At 44.4% G+C, this 18,216-nt stretch overlaps 1 protein-coding gene across 8 annotated transcripts in view; it reads left to right on the forward strand.

The window, feature by feature from the left end:
* Positions 1 to 18,216, forward strand: part of pnpla6 (patatin-like phospholipase domain containing 6) — a 109,685-nt gene that overhangs the window by 78,875 nt on the left and 12,594 nt on the right. For 6 of the 8 annotated variants that reach the window (XR_010034419.1, XM_063195855.1, XM_063195849.1 and 3 more), the window contains 6 exons: positions 6,234 to 6,350; positions 9,602 to 9,750; positions 10,257 to 10,409; positions 12,458 to 12,574; positions 17,115 to 17,202; positions 17,545 to 17,690. Coding sequence is in view for 7 of the 8 variants with exons in the window: in XM_063195855.1 (XP_063051925.1) it covers positions 6,234 to 6,350; positions 9,602 to 9,750; positions 10,257 to 10,409; positions 12,458 to 12,574; positions 17,115 to 17,202; positions 17,545 to 17,690 (770 nt within the window). In the remaining variant the exon portion in view is untranslated. The other 2 variants (XM_063195831.1, XM_063195866.1) reach the window with 2 other exon arrangements.

The raw sequence follows: 18,216 nt of genomic DNA on the forward strand, positions 1-18,216 counted from the left end.
TTGATTGATTGACTGACTGATTGGTTGATTGTTGTTGGGATTGATTGACCGCCTTGGATGTCTGCTTGTTTGATTGACTTTTAAAATGCATTTTGGCCCTTCACCCTGCTGTAATGTTGTGTGCGAGGTTCACCTTGCTACCTCATACGTAGTGTCTTAGGGGTGTACCCACTACCCTTTGAGCTCACACCCCATACCCAGTTCAGTTTGGCAAATCAGACCAATATCAGTTGCATTACTTAATCGCACAATTTATTTATAACCAAGTTGCAACTAGCTAATTTGAAAACAATTTAATAAGATAAAGTGAATTAAATGTCTTGATTACTTTTTTGACTTTTGACTTTAAAAAAAAACTTTGACTTTTGACTTTTCTGATTGGTTGGCTGCTGCTGGCTTTGGGGTGTCAGCCAATAGACTCAGTGCTTGTGAAAGTGGTCCTTGCATGTCCTTACTAACTAAAAAAAAAGGCCAAGCTTGTTCCCTCTCTCTCTATACCTCTACTTTCCTTTTTTCATTTCCATAATCTCTCTGTATCCTCCCCTCTTCCTCCGTCTCTTTTTTCCGCTTTTCCGCCGTCCTTTTCACCAGCCCTTTGCTTTTAATTCGATCCCAGACAACACAGTTCATCCACATCTGCTATTTTTGCTCTGTTTTTTTTTTTTTTGCTTTCTCATCTACAACATCCAACACATCTCCTCCAACTGGCATGAATGTTCTTTTAGAACGTAAACAAATCCCATCATCCCCTATTTCCATTTCCATGCAAGACAATAATCATTCTCTTCCTCTTTTGTTGTGTGATGGTGGTAGGGAAATTCTTGTTTGATTTGTGTTGCCATCCTTTCCAAATTTCCAAAAGCTTTACTTGTTCGTAATCACCATTTAAAATTTCGCTTCCATGTCTTTTCTGCCCAAAAGATAGTGGTCATGTGTGGCGGCATCACCAACACTTGTTGCTTACTGTTGTTACTTGTAGCTTGTGCTTTGGGACGGTTGAGGTGCCCTTTCCCCTCCGTTCCGGTCTCTCCTCTCTGCGCGCAACGCTAGGATCCAGAACATTCTCTCTGCTGCTACTTCATGCCCTAGCTCCTGGCCTTTTTCCCCCGTTTTGCCTCCTTTTCTTTTTTCTTTTTGTTTTTACACTGATAGTCTTCCCTCCTGTTTCCTTTTGGCTGCCTGGATGTTCTGTTGTATAGCGCACTAGTAGGTGTAGTCACTAGCCAATGCAAAGCCACTCACTGCAAAGAGGAGTTAGCGGCTAACTGTTAGCCTCTTGTTGAGCAGCTAGCTAAAGAGATGATCGTCACCGTATTCAACTGGTGAGGCGAACCTATAGGCTTCCTGCTATGCCCTGTAGAAAGGTCGTGAACCAAACCATGCATGAATTTTCTATTTGTTTTAGACTTTTTTTTTCCATTATTCTCTCTCTCTGTCTCTCTGTCTCTCTCTCTCTCTCTTGGGTGTGTGTGTGCACTCATTGCAGATATTTCATAAGCTTTTGTTCATGTCCTTGCATATTCCACTCATCTCCTGCTAACAAGAACATTATTCTAACTCTTATCCATGCTTTGGAATAGAAATGTTAGCATTGGCCAATCTAAACGCTTAGGGCCATTTCTAAGGCCATGATGTGGTTTGAAATTCAGTCAAATTCCAGTTGCAATATCATTTTTAAATTGCTTCTTCAAATGCACTCGATTTAGTGTAGTCCTTCTGTTTATTTGATCTGCTAGCTTGAAGTAAAAAAAAAAACAAAGAAAAGAAGATAGCATTGTTCTAGGTAGGGTTGTCTTCCATGTGAGCTTTCTCCACCATTGTCCACTGTTTTTTGTTGAGTCTCACGTTCACTTCAGTCTTGTCCCAGAATGTTGATGTCATCTTTGTGTGTCTACTTTCACACTTTTTGTATTTAGTTAGTGTCCTCTCCACCTCACCTCACCTCACCTCATCTCACCGTATTCCATCTGTCTGTCTCTCTATTCGGTAACACTTTACTTGATGCCGGCGTCATACGTATGACGTAAGTGTCATAACATTGTCATAATGCAGTCATGCATGTGTCATAAACATTATGTCAATGTCATGAACATTGTATGACTTTGTCCTTAAGTGAAATTCGGTTATGACAAAGACAGGCCTAACAATGTCAACTTTCCATGGCCATAAACTATTTATGACATTGGCATTATGTTTATGTGTCTTGACACTATCATGACACTGTTATGTCATACGTATGACGCCGGCGTCAAGTTAAGTGTAACCCTCTATTCTCCTGTCACTCTTGTCCTTCTTCATCTGTATGTGTTTTGCTCCTCTGTGCTCTGTCTTCTACACCCTGCCACTGGGTGCGCTCCAATATGCAACCTTGTGTCCTCCACTTGTGCTTGTGGCCTCATACCAGGAAGTAATACGACATGATGATATCACTGACAACAGCATTATATTTCAATATCTCGCAAAAGCTCAATTGTTAAGTCATTTCCTCATTTGCAATTGGGATGGTGAGGCCACAAGCCCAAGTGGAGGACGCAAGGTCGCAGATTGGAATGCAACCACTGTCTCACTCTGACTTTCCTCACTGGCGGGCCTTTGCCTGCAGCCAGCCACTCAGTTGTCTCAATCCCCACCCACCACTCCATCTTTCTCATGACTCCTCCTTCTCTCTCTCTCTCTCTCTCTCTCTCTCTCTCTCTCTCTCTCTCTCTCTCTCTCTCTCTCTCTCTCTCTCTCTCTCTCTCTCAGCCTTTGCCTCCACCCAGCCACTCAGTTGTCTCAATCCCCACCCACCACTCCATCCTTCTCAAGACTCCTCCTTGCTATATCTCTCTCTCTCTCTCACTTTCCTCTCTCTCTCTCTCTCTCTCTCTCTCTCTCTCTCTCTCTCTCTCTCTCTCTCTCTCTCTCTCTCTCTCTCTCTCTCTCCTTCTCGGGGGGCGGCTGCCTGCTGCTGTGGGGTCCATTTTGATTTATTCTCCATCTTCATTCGACAGGCTCAGTGTGGCGCTATGTTAGAGCCAGTGCCTCCTACACCCCCTATTTACCGCCTCTCTGCGACCCCAAGGACGGCCACCTGCTTGTGGATGGTTGCTATGTAAACAATGTCCCAGGTCAGAGCTCACAGAGCCCACTCCCACTTCCCCATAACGACCAAACTCCTCCTCCCTCCCTCCCTCCTAAACAACACAACAGCAACAACCAAAAAAACATAACATAACAAAAAACAACAACAACAAAACAATAAACCTCCATCACCAACAACAATATCAGCATCAAAATCCTCTTCAACTCCTGAGTCCCTCAAATATAAAGTAAAAAAAAAACTTTACAAATCAGGCCAAAAAAAAGGTAGTGCCCTTAGCGACAGTCGGTTGCTTTGGTTGCCCCTTTTCTCTTTCTGTTTTGATCCTGCACTCCCTTACCCGACACTCCCTTTGGTATATGACTGATCGCACATTGGGAAAACCTCATGGTTTGGAAGGAATCGACAGAGCAGATACTCAAACTAATAAGAACCAGAGACGGAAAGAGCAGACAGGAGGTTCAGGCATTCCCTCCCTCGTGCAAGGCGTCACCTCACCATACATGCAAATTGGCCTTCATAAACCAATGAATTTAGAACCATTGAATCTGATGTCCCCAGTGATCGAAGGCTTTCCCCACATCCAGAATGGCAGAGGTGTTTCAGTAAAGACAGGAGGTCCTTATCCCTGGGTCGAATGTGCATGAGTGCCCATCTCTCTTACTCTCTCTCTTTTTCTCTCCATCATGTTTATCCCTTTATCTATCTCTCTCTCTCTCCACCCCCTCTCTCTCTGTCTCTCATGCTCTCCCTCCCTCTCTCTCTCTGGTTATGGAAGAAAGTGCTTCCTTCTATCCCTTGACTCTTTTACTCACCCGACACAGTATATATGCACGCATATGCTTGTGTGCTCCATGTCCCCATTTCTGGAAGTGAAAACTGATCGCATCTCAGTCCATGTGTGTGTTTGTTTCTCCTCTCATGTTGGGTTTTGTGGGAAGGCTAGGAAAGGTTTCCGGGGTGATTGGGCCTGGCCTTTGTCCTAATCTTTCTCACTGCATGTCCAAACCCTGTGTGTTAGGATTTAGTTAGTTTTTAGCAGTGTTGTGTTGGTAGTATGGCACTACCGTAGTATGTATGTTGATTATGATATGCTGGACTTAGTGAATTATTAGTTTGTTCTGGATTGAATCTCCCAACACCTCATGGTAAGGCTACACAGATTTTACTAGGGGTTGTGGGTGTTGTGGGGGGGGGGGAGCAAGACGAACTTTATTTGGTGTTGGAAGTAGGAGAACGTTGGAACATAAATAATTGAAGAGATGTTGGTTTACAAGTATGGTGTGGCTAGCAGACAGGTCCAAGTGTTTGTTAGTTTTTCTCATTTCCCTGTTGTCTGCTTTGCATTGAGAGATTGAGAGGTTGAAAACAACATCTGGGCATTAGCCTGTGTTTGTTTTTTTGTTGTTCTTTTTTTCCTTCTATGCCTTCATACATGTTGCCGCCCCGCCGTTGTTCTTCATTGTCTTCTATTTTCTGGGTTTCAGTACACTTTATTTGTTTTCCTTTTTGAAATTCCCTCTCTCTATTGCCATGCAAGTGAACACATGAAGCTATTTTTCACTGTGACTGCCTGGAGCTTGGCTGGCTGGCTGACTGTGTGAAAGCAGACACCCCCCCCTGGCTTTGCCTGTCATTGTTGCGTGTCTTCTTGCAGTAAGCTTATGTGTTTGCATGTTGATATGAGCACTTATCAGCTATCAGCATCTCAAAGTGACTTGTTTTGCCGCTGCATGTCTCTCAAAAGTCTTTTGTCACCACCCAGGTCTTGATCAGTGGGGGGAAGTTCTGGGTTCTATTAGGGACCTTGTTGATTCTTGTTGCGTGTTCATGATAATTTTACGATTCCTTCCCATCAGCCTCCAAAGAAAAAAAAACAAAACAAAATGGCTTATGGGGTTGTTGTTTAGAGCTTGTTGGCTCTTTGTAGCATCTGTGGTTTTGTATTGCCCTCCCCCAAAAAAATCACCACTCCACTCGTCACCACCTCTGCCTAACTGGGGGATCTGTGTTACTTCCCCCCCCTTTATTATTGCTACTGTCTCTCCCGCCCGCCCACGCCAAACCCCTCTACCCTGCCACTCCAAAAAAATCTGACGCAAACATTGTCACACCCGTCTCAAGCTTTCTCTGTCTTGCTTGTTTTGGATTATGTAAAAAAAAAGATATATACATGGTGCTCCTCCTTCTCCTTCCAACCCATGCTACTGTATAGCCAGCCTCTCTCTTCTTCTCCCTGCAGCCCTGCCCTGCCTGCCTGCTGCTGCTGCTGCTGTAGCTGATACTGCACTCTGCTGGCGGGTGGTGGTAGTGCAGCAGATTTGAGAGTAGCTGGCTGGCTGGCCCCACAAACAAACAAACAAACAAACATGTTGTTCACTGACATAAAATATGCCACCCCAAAGCCCATCTCTGTCTCCCATCCTCTGGCTTCCCACTGTGCGCAAGGGCCATAGGCGTGAAAGGTGACTTTGTAGTTTTTATTAAGATAATGCAAGATGGACTCAGCATACAGTATTTATTTTGCATACTATTTTGCATAGATTGATTATACTTGACACGACTGTCCCAACTCTGGTCCACATTGCCAGAAAAGCCAGAGAGGTTTTACAGCAGAGATGTGCTTTGGGTATATATATATGGGTGAAAAAAACAGTCGACCTTGTGGCTCAAGGACAAGTTCAAGCCAATCTACCACACTGCCACACCACCTGTACTCGTTACAATATCCTTAGGAGTTCAAGCTGTGGGGAGGAGTGTTGGTGTTGGCTTGAGCTATGGCGCAGTCACAAGGTAGGCTGTATCTGCCAAAGGCTTTGCTCCCCCCTTTCCCCTTGGGTTGATGTCTGCAAGCTGGGCTGCCTGATACCCTGTGCCCCTAGTACCCCTGTGTCCTCTCCCACGCCCCCCACCCTCCCCTCCGCCCCCCCGCCTGTGACGGTCGATCCCTGTGTGCTATGTGTATGTGCCGTCTGCAAACGCGAACACTAATCAGTCAGTCGAGTCTTCAATGGGGGTTCAAATGCGTCCGTTGCGTTGCGTCCATCCGATGCGTTTCTGAGAACCATGTTGAGATGTAATCCTCATCCTCCTCATCCTCCTCCTCCTCCTCCTCGTCCTCCTCCATCCCCCTTGCCCTCTGGTGTGCCAGGCTCTCTGTGGCGCTATGTGCGGGCGAGCATGACCCTCTCGGGGTACCTGCCGCCCCTTTGCGACCCCAAAGATGGCAACCTGCTCATGGACGGTGGCTACATCAACAACCTCCCAGGCAAGTAACGGGGGAGGCACATCCTCTGAACCAACGACCACCTCCACCTCCACCTCCATCCCCGTACCAGCCCCTAAGAAACTCACTCTCTTGAGAAAATCTGGAGTCACAGAGAAAGGAGGAGGCTGGTTTAGTGGGATGCGGCACGGGGAAGGGGGTGGTGATGGGCTGCTGTGTGACATGGAAGATTATAGGGCAAGGCGTCTGGTGTTTTATTGAGGGGAAGGGGGGACGTTTAAAGGTGTCACGCAAGACGAGAGGTAAGTGCGTACGTAATGTCCGCTTTGTGTCCTCCAGTAGATCGATTAGACAATAAAATGATTACTGCCTTTTTCATCAGTGCAGACTGATATACTGGTCACCAAGGGTGTAAATCACAGCCTCCATGCAGATACGATTCAATATCGATATCTTATCTTTCGATGCGATTCGAATATTTTTGATACTTAAGAATGCCCCACGATACGATACAATTCGATTTGATTCGCTTTTTTTCCAATTACTTTTCCACTTCTATTGTGTTATGGAGCTAGGGCATTGGACAGCGGCCAGCGATTCGATTAGTTTCGATACTTAAGAATGCCCCACAATACGACGCGATTCGATTAAATCGCCGGCCAGTACATCGATGCATCGATACATTTTGATTCTTATTTAGACCCCTAGTCACGCCCCAACTCCCTTTGGGACTGTTTCGTGTCTGGGTCGAATCGAGCTGATTCTCCGTAATGTCAACACACATCAGCCATTACTACCTGTCTTACCACCATCAACGAGACCTCAGTCAACTGTACTCAATCAACAAGGCTCATGTTTAGGGTCACCGTACCAGCAGAGGCAATTTTTGGGTGAGGTGGGGACCCAAGCAAAAATGCTGAAGAATGAACATTTGAACCAAAATCGCCACTACTGTGGTGAAGTGTCGGCTGTTATTCACAATCTAGGGGCTTGGGGGCCCCAAGCGGCTGGCAAGATGCACCTCTGCGTACCAGTATATCATCATGTGAACTTGATGGAAAAGACCCAGAGTAGATTGCTTGCCCGGGAGCTTATGTATCGATTACTCGTGAGGGACAGTGCTAGAGGCCGTAATTTTCCTGTTAAATGTCCTGTTAAAAATGTGTGCTAAATTCAGAAAATCACAAATTTGGTCTGGTGTGTGATTCAGGGGGGGAAAGGAGGAAAATTAGTAAATGAATAAATGATAGACTGAAATATTACTGAATTACTGGACTTTATTGACTGCATGGCTTGTCTCTATGAACTGGGCGGGGTGATGCATCCAGTTAGCGCTGAGACTGTTTGGCATGGCGACGTTGCCTGGCTTTCCTTATCCCTGCTCCACACACCAAACCCTAAGGGGGTTGAAATCCAGTTGAAATGTAACGCGATACCGACTAACAACAAGCCAATTCTTTTGGTTTCATAACACATATGCTATTAAATAACATAGCAGCGTTTTCATGGCTTTGCTGTTTAAAAAAAAAAAAAAAAACCTGTTACTCACATTCCCCCGTTTTAATGGTTATATTACAACTGGAAAGAGGGCTGAAACATTTGGAGAGAATTTCTCTGCACGTTATAGTTACTCAACAAAACATTGGTATTGCAGTTAGCAACTTGGCATATACTCATGAACGGCGTGACGTTTTCCATGTGCGTTACGCCCATTTATGGGGGAAAACAACCCATGCAAGTCAATTGGTGATGTTGGGGTTTAATAAACGAAAGATACGGACCTGTAGACTAGCGTTGTTCACGCGCAACATGCCGAAAACGTGTTGTGTTGCCGGCTGTTCAAATAATATAGCCAAACAGCCGTGGCTGAAGCATGGAATGTGTTAATTTAGGCTAGCCGATGTAGCATGTAAGTCAATGAGACATTCGGTTTGTTTTCACCCATAAAGGGGCGTAACGCAAATTTAAGAGCAAAGTACCCGGATGGCCGTTCATGAGTATAGCCAGAGCCGGTTTTACCAATACGAAGGACCATGCAATCGCCTAGGATCCCATTTATATCGTTCCTCAGTAGGGGCCCCCCAAACAGTTAGCCCTGCCCATGGTAAGTGAGGGCCCCATGTCCATATTTCACCTAGGGCCCCCAAGTGGATAGAACCGCCCCTGCATATAGCCTACTGTTAGCATTGAGCACCTTTAGCATTGCCAAATTTTGCTCACCTGCCACCGCAAACAGTTTTGTGGAGGCTGTGCGAAGATTTAGGCATAGCGTGGGTACCACGGTTCTGCAATACCTTTTTGTTGGCTTTATAGCATGCGGTTTGAGCCCACTTTTCTTCAGTTGAATTTACTTATTGCATGTCTCTGGTAACTGTTGACGTGTATTATTGGTTATAGCATCAGTCTTTTAAATGAAATGAAATTCAAACCATGTCTCACAAAATCCGTAGGACCTTCGGTTTCGGTATTGCATTTTAATATTGATTTTGTTTAACTTAACGTTTTTTTCCTCTGTAGTTTTAGTGAAACAATTATCTTTGTGCGACATGGTTGTACTTTCGTGGAGATATCCACATGTTGGTGGCCACTACTCCTAGACAAAAATCCATCTTTTTCCAAATTAGTATAGCAGTGTTGGGGTACGACGGCAAACCACAACTGATCACCCCCATACCCCCCGCCGCGCACACGCGCACACACACACACACACACACGCACACCCTCCCGAGCACACACTCCTCCTGCGTCTGTGCTGTCTATGGGCTGGCACCACATCGGATATCTCCTGTGTACATCTGGCAGTTAGCAGTAGCCTACCCAACTGTCACACCATTGCACCACGTTGCCACATTATTCCCCGGAATTTGTAAGTCATTGCACAAGTTCATTGGCTCATAGTCCAAAAAAAGAGAAAAAGACTAAGCAATAAGTCACTGCCGTTTTCAGCCTGTGGCAATGAGGTGAAACTGTTCCAGCTTCAAGAACAGTGGAGAAAAAAAACATGATGCAGTCGGATGTAATTTGGCAAAAACATGGGATGGTGTGATTATGGTGTATTAGAGGGTTTTTTGTGTTTGTTTCAGTGTTATTTCACAGTGCACAGTGTTTCTCAATGATGACCCCAAACTGCTTTTCTTCCCCATACGCACCCATGGCTCCCCTGCGGATGTGCCTGTGTGTGTGTGTGTGTGTGTGTGTGTGTGTGTGTGTGTGTGTGTGTGTGTCTTTTGTGCGTCTGTCCATCTTGTCTGTCTGTTTTGTACGTTGGCAACGTCTCACGTCACGTCCCACAGCCGACATCGCCAGGACGCTTGGTGCCAAGACGGTCATCGCCATCGACGTGGGCAGCCAAGACGAGACCGACCTGTGTAACTATGGCGACAGCCTCTCTGGCTTCTGGTTGCTGTGGAAACGGATCAACCCCTGGGCAGAAAAAGTCAAGGTGACCCAGTTACCCTAGTAGAAAAGGATATCCATTTTGATTAAAAAAAAAAAAAAAAAAATGTTTCAAATTTAGTGCATTTAAGCTTGATTTTATCTTCCTCTACTACAAGATGTTTGGATAGACTGATAAAAGTGGCGATTATCCCAACTAGTTTTAACTTTCGAAAAAGAGTTCCGTTGTCGTTGCAGAAGACTCATAGCCTGCGGATCCTAATAATAATTATAATAATAGTTGTATTTGTATAACACTGTATCATATAAGGGATGCAACTCAAAGTGCTTAACAAATGAGAAGAAAAAACATAATGGTTAGAGATGGGTTTAAAAGGAGAGGAAGAGAGAAGAGGCAGAGATGGCAGGAAGGCAGAGGAAGAAGAGATAGAAAGAGATTGTAGATTCATAAGGTCAACGTAGGTTAGGACCAGGATTTTTAGATGCGTAAGGTCCATAGTGGCTGGGTCTAGCATAATAACCTTTGACCTCCGCTCTGCTCTGCTCCCCCAGGTGCCCGACATGGCGGAGATCCAGTCTCGGCTGGCGTACGTGTCGTGCGTGCGGCAGCTGGAGGTGGTGAAGAAGAGTGCCTATTGCGAGTACATCCGGCCGCCCATCGACCGCTTCAAGACCATGGACTTCGGCAAGTTTGACGAGATCTACGTAAGTGTGCCCGTAAAGCCTGTGGTGGCTAAACCTAGGTGCCACCGAGAGGCCTTGGAGGGAGTTACTCGAACTGACGCGCAAACATTGTCTTCGTTGTCATCCTTGTGCCCATAAAGTCAGTGGCATCAGTTGCAGGGATGCAAATTATCAATTAATTAATTAATCATTAGTTGATAGCCTTATCGATCGACTTATGATTAATTGATACGCAGCGTTTTCCCCCCGAAATCTCAATGTTTCTCAAAAAAAACTACTAAATCTAAAAATTTTAATTAAATATTGAGATAAAATACCACATTTAAATTAATTCTATTTCAATTCTTTAATCCAAAGGTGGTTTAAATATTCCCACTATTCACACCCCTCTTCACACACACTCTTCACATACCCATTTCACCTGGGATTCTTGTCAGTTGAATTGTCGATTAATTGTGATTAATGTTTTAATCGATTAACCTGTTGATCGATTAATCAATGTATTTGGTCGCACACAGTTGTATGCTTTCTGTAAGGCACACAGCAAGCATGCCCCCTACCTGACGTGAATGGCATTTCAACACAATTATACAGACAATTATACAGACCTACTTTTCAGAATTTATTGAGTTATTATCAGACATGATGACTCACGAGCACACTTTTCTCCTAGACCTTGAGACTTAAAATTGTACAATCGATACGTTTCTTGTAAAAGTCCTAGTAGTTTTGTGTTACCATTGCCTTTTGTGTAGGACAGGGGTGGGGAACATTTTTCATTCGAGGGGCCACTTCAAATTCATCTGAGAGCCGTAAAAGTCCTCCGAGGGCCGTTAATTGTATTGCAAATGTATTTTCTAAGATTCTATCACAAAATACGTCAGATTTCATGTGAAGCTGCATAACATTAAAATTACATCGGGGGCCGGATAAAACGGCCTCAAGGGCCGCAAATGGCCCTCGAGACATAGGTTTCCCACCCCTGGCCCTCGAGACATAGGTTTCCCACCCCTGGCCCTCGAGACATAGGTTTCCCACCCCTGGTGTTGGATGTGGGGTTTTAGGCATGGGATGCTGGGACGCTTTTAGGGTCTATGACCATGTATAGTAAAAAAGCCGCACTCCCGGATCAGTTTCTTAGAGTTTTAATAATGCGTTAGCATAGCAGACAGACAGACGTTTCGGCCGAACGGCTGTCTGTCTGTCTGCCATGCTAACCCAGTATTAAAACTGCAAGAAACTGATCCGGGAGTGCGGCTTTTTTACTATACATGAACTTTGCTGTTTGCTCGCACCCAAAGACCTTGTAAGAAACTTTGAGTTGAGCGCACTTTCTCTACTAAAAGGGTCTATGGCCACCAGGCAGTGGAGAACAGTAAAAAAGAAAAAGAAAAAAAAAGCTGTCCATGTAGGGCTGATTCAAGTGCCTGTTGCAATGGTGCATCAATATCTGTGGCAGCCGTGGCCTGGTGGTTAAGGAGGTGGGCTTTAGAGCCCTCAACTCCATATCTCACGCCATAAGGAGGTGGGCTTTAGACCCCTCAACTCCATACCTCACTCCATAAGGAGGTGGGCTTTAGAGCCCTCGACTCCATACCTCACTCCATAAGGAGGTGGGCTTTAGACCCCTCGACTCCATATGTCACTCCATAAGGAGGTGGGCTTTAGACCCCTCGACTCCATACCTCACGCCATAAGGAGGTGGGCTTTAGACCCCTCGACTCCATATCTCACGCTATGGCTGAGGTTTCCTAGAGTAAGGCATCCAACCCCACATTGCTCCAGGGACTTTAAAATAACTGACGCTTTGGAGAAAAGTGTCAGTGTAATGTAATGTCATGTGATATTTGGACTGAGCTCTGATGAAGACGCACCGCATCGAAACTTTGCCACAATAAAATCAGAAAAACGTATCCTGTGTGCTCCAGTCGTCCTCGGCCCAGTCTCCTTTGAAGTGGACCAGCTTGCTCCAAACTGAATACAGTCCCAGACTGTGAGCACCAAGAAAGCTAGAGCGCAAGTGACCTCCTTTCCTTAGTCATGTGATATTTGTTTTGTTTTGTCTGCAGGACGTGGGTTTCCAGCATGGCAAGCTGCTCTTCACGGGTTGGGCTCGCGGTGACATCATCCAGAACATGCTGAAGGACCATCGCTCGGCCGACTACAACGACAGCAAGAAGACGGACGTGAGCAGCTCTTCCCTCACCATATAGTATAGGCAGCGGGCCAAGAATCATAGCTCATCATCTAGAAAATGAGTTTCGTTGTGACCGTTTAGTTTACTCTTCTCTTTATGTCTCACGTTAACCCTAGCCCATAGGACGTGAGCAATGCTTCCCTCACCATAGGACTGTGGTGTCTAGCTAGCTAGCCGTTGGTCACGTTCCAATGTTCTCTTTAGCGCAAATGTAGTGCTTACCTTAAAGGCCAACTTCCGATAAAACTCAGTTTTACTCACTCCTTTCGAAGATCGGACGGTCACCCCAAGTTAAACTCACTTGCAAGGCTCTCATAGCGGTGCGTCAACTGTCCTGGCTGTGTTTCCCGGTGTTTCCCAATTTACATAAATAATGCAGAGAAACGAGCGAATCACGAAAGCCTTTCTGTGTTTCGTCACGTCGAAAGAAGGCGTTGCCCACAAAGGTTTATATCGACCCATTTATCTAAAAACATGTCGAGTAATTTTTTTCTGCTTGTTTTCAAAACAAGCAACGTCTGGTGGCCCGAAACATAGCTTAGCTTAGCTATCAGCTGGTTGCTACTCTCAGGTACACACCAGTGCTTGACACTAACTTTTTCGCTTACCAGCCATTTTGGCTAGTGGTTTTCCTGACTCACTAGCCATTGGGCCTTTTCACTAGCCATAATTTTCTTAGCCATCATAGCAGCTTTAATTAATTATATAATAGGCTGTAGGCCCTAATAATGTAATGTAGGCTAATATAATATAATATAGGCCTAATATAATATAATATAATATAATATAATATAATATAATATAATATAATATAATATAGGGCAATTAGAATTGTTAGGCCTATTAACTGGTCCATGCATGCATGCTATGCAAAGAACAGATTTACTGATCTGAGGAATGGCATAGCCTATAGTAGGCCTATATTTAGGCTACCATGCAGAAACACCAAGCACAGTGTTGTGGAAGGGCACAAATGTAAGCTACACGAGAGCAAAATATTTTCGTCTTTAATCTGGAGGGACTTCTTCATATCATATAGGCTAGGCCTATCTGTGGAGGTCGCCGTCCAAATTCATGCGCAAAGTAGATAGCCTAAAGTCATTGCCAAGTTGGCCGGTCCTCGGACATGGATGTGGAATAACACCTCTTCTGGAATATTTGCTTATAAAAGTATCCACTAGAAAGCACACACAGATGCGGTAACTACAGAAGGGGCTACGACTTCCTTTCATTCCGTTTAATAGTGAGTTGTAAAATACAAACGGGCGAGACGGGCACTTGCGAAGGGACATGCAATGGGATGCTTTTGTGCAGTCTGGAAGGCTACTACTGCGCGTTTTTTTAGGAACGGTTTGACAGTCGGGAACAACAGCACAAGAAACATGGAGGAATATTAAGGTATGAAGACACAGGCAAATCAGAAAATAATTTAAACCAAACATTATTAATGCCGCATGTGTCCTTGTCTTATCACTGCGCTAATGAGACTTTCACAAGAGTAAAACAGACTGACATGTTTTCCTCTCGCTTTGGTCATTTTAATGACCACTACTACTAAGTATTGTAGTAATGAAAGATCGCAAAACAGGTCAGTTGAGATGAACTTCGCTACTTTATTTTCACGCTGATGTCCCGGTAGCTCGCTGTCACTCCTCTTCGCAAGACCAGCTCTAGGCCTATCAGATTCCTGGCTTGCGTGAGACACAGGTGACACGTGACACAGGTGCTTCATGGGTATTGTAGGCTCGCGAAATCGCATTGTATTGCTTTTGTAGCAAAGACGGTCAGAAGAAAAAAAACTACAAAATGCGGTGCCTCATCATTCAGAATAGTAACGGACCCGCCAGAATGGCTAGTGAACCTTCGGTATCTACTAGCCAACGCCGACTTTCACCCGCATTTGGCTACCTGGCGTGTGTTAGTGTTAAGCCCTGGTACACACACAGCACAAAGCCTCATACATAAAGCCTGCTCACTCCGGTTGCTCCGTGCCTGCAGCTTGCCTAGGGGTCGCTGTCGAAAGAGCACAGCCCTGAATGGAGCCTGCACGCCTCCGTTGGCGCCCCTATAGTGCAGTACCACCCGGGGAAGTGGCGACTCTGTTTCCCATTACATTCTCTCCAAGAACTGGAGGACTGAGCCAATCAGAGACGCGTTTCTTTGAGAGCAGGAGGAGTGAGCCAATCAGAGACGCATTTCCACGAGAAACACGGAACACTCTCGTTTCTCCACAAGCCACCTTGCCAGCTTGCAAAAACGTCTTGAAACAAAGCAACCAGAACGTTTTTTAAAACAGGACCAACGCGTAACACATTTAATAACAATTGGGAACACGGCAATATTAATTAAATGACGTTGAGAGGCACATCTTTACCTTAAATATAGTCCTTCATCTTGAATAGAAAATAAATGATGATGTTTCATATTAACTCTAGCCCATATCTTGTCGTGTGGCCTTTATGGATTTTTATTAATATATCAAATTGCCATCAGTACTTTTGTACTTATTCAGAGTGCATACTGACAGCATAGACTTAAAGAGTTTATGAAACGAAAACAAAGTAAAGGAATTTGACCATTTCCAGGACAGATTCTGAAAGTTCTAAGCCTTGTGAATGAAATGGGATATTGTCTGGGTGATATTTTGTCCTAAAAGTCATGTTAAAACGTTCCCAAAAAGTGTTTTTTTTGTGACATGCAAATTTTATGCAAATGATATGCGTGACATAGAAGGGGTGAGTTCACCTCATTCCACCTTGTTCAGATCAATGGTGGCTAGTACCAAAACAAAGCGCAGTGTCAAGCAGTGTGTTGCTGGAGAGCCGAACGGTGCCAGCTGCAAAAATGGCTACTTGACAGAAGGAATATCTTTGCACAAGTTCCCTTCTGTGAAGAATGATGGAACTGTGGCCAACAAGGAGAAGGCTAAATCAAGCTAGGGCTCTGTGGATCCAATGCGTGGTTTTGAAGCAAGCTTGTGGTCACTGTTGTGCTCGGCACATTTCCACCCCTTGTGCTTCACCACAAATGTGGAGGTCGCGGGCATGGTTGGACTGAAGAGAATGCTATTGCCTCAAGCAGTTCCAACAATTGACATCGCCGGCATGCAGACTGAAACTGCCCCTGTTTTACCTTGTCCATCTGCTTTGTATGTTGTTTTCAGGAAAGGGTAATGCACATTACATGCCAAACCGTTGCGAATGCTCTCGGAATATGCACTTTTTGTTGATTGCCATTCAACTGGTCAATATATTGGTTTTGGGAGGATATCCGCGCATCAGCGTGGTGCTCTCGGTCGAGGACAGCCAACTCACAGACTGGGCTACTCAGGGCTTTTTCTGAACGGGGAAATAGGGGCGCTCCACCCTCATACCTCCGTGGGTGCACCCTCATACTTATATTTATATATATATATATATATTTGAGCGCCCCTAATTAATTTCTCATTCATGGGGGGGAACACCCCCCTTCACCCCCTGTAACCTGCCATGATGCTCCCTGATGCCAAAAAAATCCTAGAAAAAGTCCTGCTACTGCTTAGCGAATAAACGGAGATGCACATAGCGTAGGCCTACTTTGAAGCGTTGATTGTTTGTTTTTAGTATTGTGGTGCATGTGTGGCTGACGTTTGGACACACCTCGTCCTCAGAGTGAGGCTGAGGGACACGCAACGCCTGTGACTTTGAGCACAAAAAATAATAATAATGATAAACGCTAAAAATATGCTGAGGACTCAGGCTATATAGGGTGTTTTTTCCAACAGCCTAATACCTCCGTTTTTTCTCTAGTTGATGATATTTTTGCATGTAGCCTACATGCATTTCAATCACACTATATCGCGCAATTGAATCAAAATGCCCCCCATTTGTCAACAAATACACACACCATGTCATCTTTGGGTCATGGCAAAGCACCCTTAGCAACCGTAACCATAAACATAAGAACTGTCAGGCTATGTCAACAATCGTCACTTCACCTGTCAGACATGTCACTTTCTGCAGATGTATCAGTGCCTCTGAAATAGATTTGTGCTGCTGTTTTTTTTTTCTCATGAGGTTGGATGTGTGGTTTTTCGACACGCTGATGTTTGTATCAGAATTTTGGTTCCTTTATAAGATGTGGGTCCATCAAATGTGTGTTGTTTTCTCACATCGCCATACTAGCAAACCAGGGACTCTCCTCTTTGATGTCACAGCCCAGCTCATTAGTCACACCAAATTTCACAGAATTCACACTTTGAGTTGCCATTTTCACAAGTTCCTCCAGGATGATTGGGTTCAAAGTCTCATCGATGCTATCAGAAAAAACAAGGCTTTAATGGGAATGACCGTTTGTTTTCGTTTCATAAACACTTTAAGCACATCTCTTGTGTGTTCAGTTAAGCCTACTTGTAGTGTGTGTTAAACATTGTTCGTATTGGCAGTTAACCCTTGATCAAGACTCATTGGCTCCAGTAATTCAAACTGAAAGCTATTATTACAATATTTTATAGCTTTTCTGTATTATTCTCTACATGTCGGCCACTGCAGACGTGTGCGTGTACGGGAGCGGACTTCACTGACCTGGCGGAGATAGTGTCCCGAATCGAGCCAGTCTCAGGCTTTGCAGCAGCTGATGGTGAGTCATTTTGAGCTTCTATTAGCCTACTTTTTTTTTTTTTAAAAGTCCACACAACGTCCATTCCACATGCACATTTTTTTTGCTATTAGATTATTTGAATCAAATATCAATCTTATTCAAGTCAGCTGAAGAAGAGTTCAAATTTCTTTATTACAGGATAGCCTCTTGAGATAAAAATCTCGTTTTCAAGAGGGTCCTCAGACTAAAATAAATAGATAAATAAATAAAACATAACAAAAAAAAATAGTGCATGTGAAATGGGATAGTGTGTCTGATAATGTGTTGCGTTTTATCGTGAAAAAAATAATCTCCCTTATTTATTTTTTTCAACTGAAACAGAAGGCGAGTCGGACTGTCTGACGGAGTACGAGGAGGACGGCATGGACACGGTACGAGAGGAGGAGGGCGAGGAAGAGGAGGACGACGCCGACGAGGCAGAGGACCACTCGCCCGGAGAATGGGGCCCCAATGGAGTCTTCCAGGCGGTAAGGAGACACAAGCACCACACACATGCAGTGCACACATGAGAAACTGGGCTTCTTGTCTTCCACTAGACCCCAGACAAGCACCACACACATGCAGCGCACACATGAGTCAAGTCAAGTCAAGTCGATTTTATTGTCAATTTATTTACATGCACTGGTCATACAAAGATATTGAAATTACGTTTCTTGCTTTCCCATGCAGACATAGACATACTTTAGGTATGGACATAAGACAGTATAGGCATAGACAGGACACATACAGACATTTAAAGTGCAAGACTTGACAACAGCAGACATGTAGAGAACATATATTACAATAGGTATTTGTTGTGCATCTCTAATAGTAAGTCCTATTGTGACCATCTGACATGGTAATAAATAATAGCATTGTGAAAAACAATAATTATTAAAGTAAGTAATTTGTAGTGACCATTTTGTCATTGTCCTAGTATGACATTCTAATTTAGTGGTAGTAGTATTGGCACATAGAAATAAATAACAGTTTAGGACTAGGGCTGTTTAAAAT

Source organism: Engraulis encrasicolus, chromosome 1 (genome assembly GCF_034702125.1).
Source record: "Engraulis encrasicolus isolate BLACKSEA-1 chromosome 1, IST_EnEncr_1.0, whole genome shotgun sequence".
Lineage (NCBI taxonomy): Eukaryota > Metazoa > Chordata > Actinopteri > Clupeiformes > Engraulidae > Engraulis > Engraulis encrasicolus.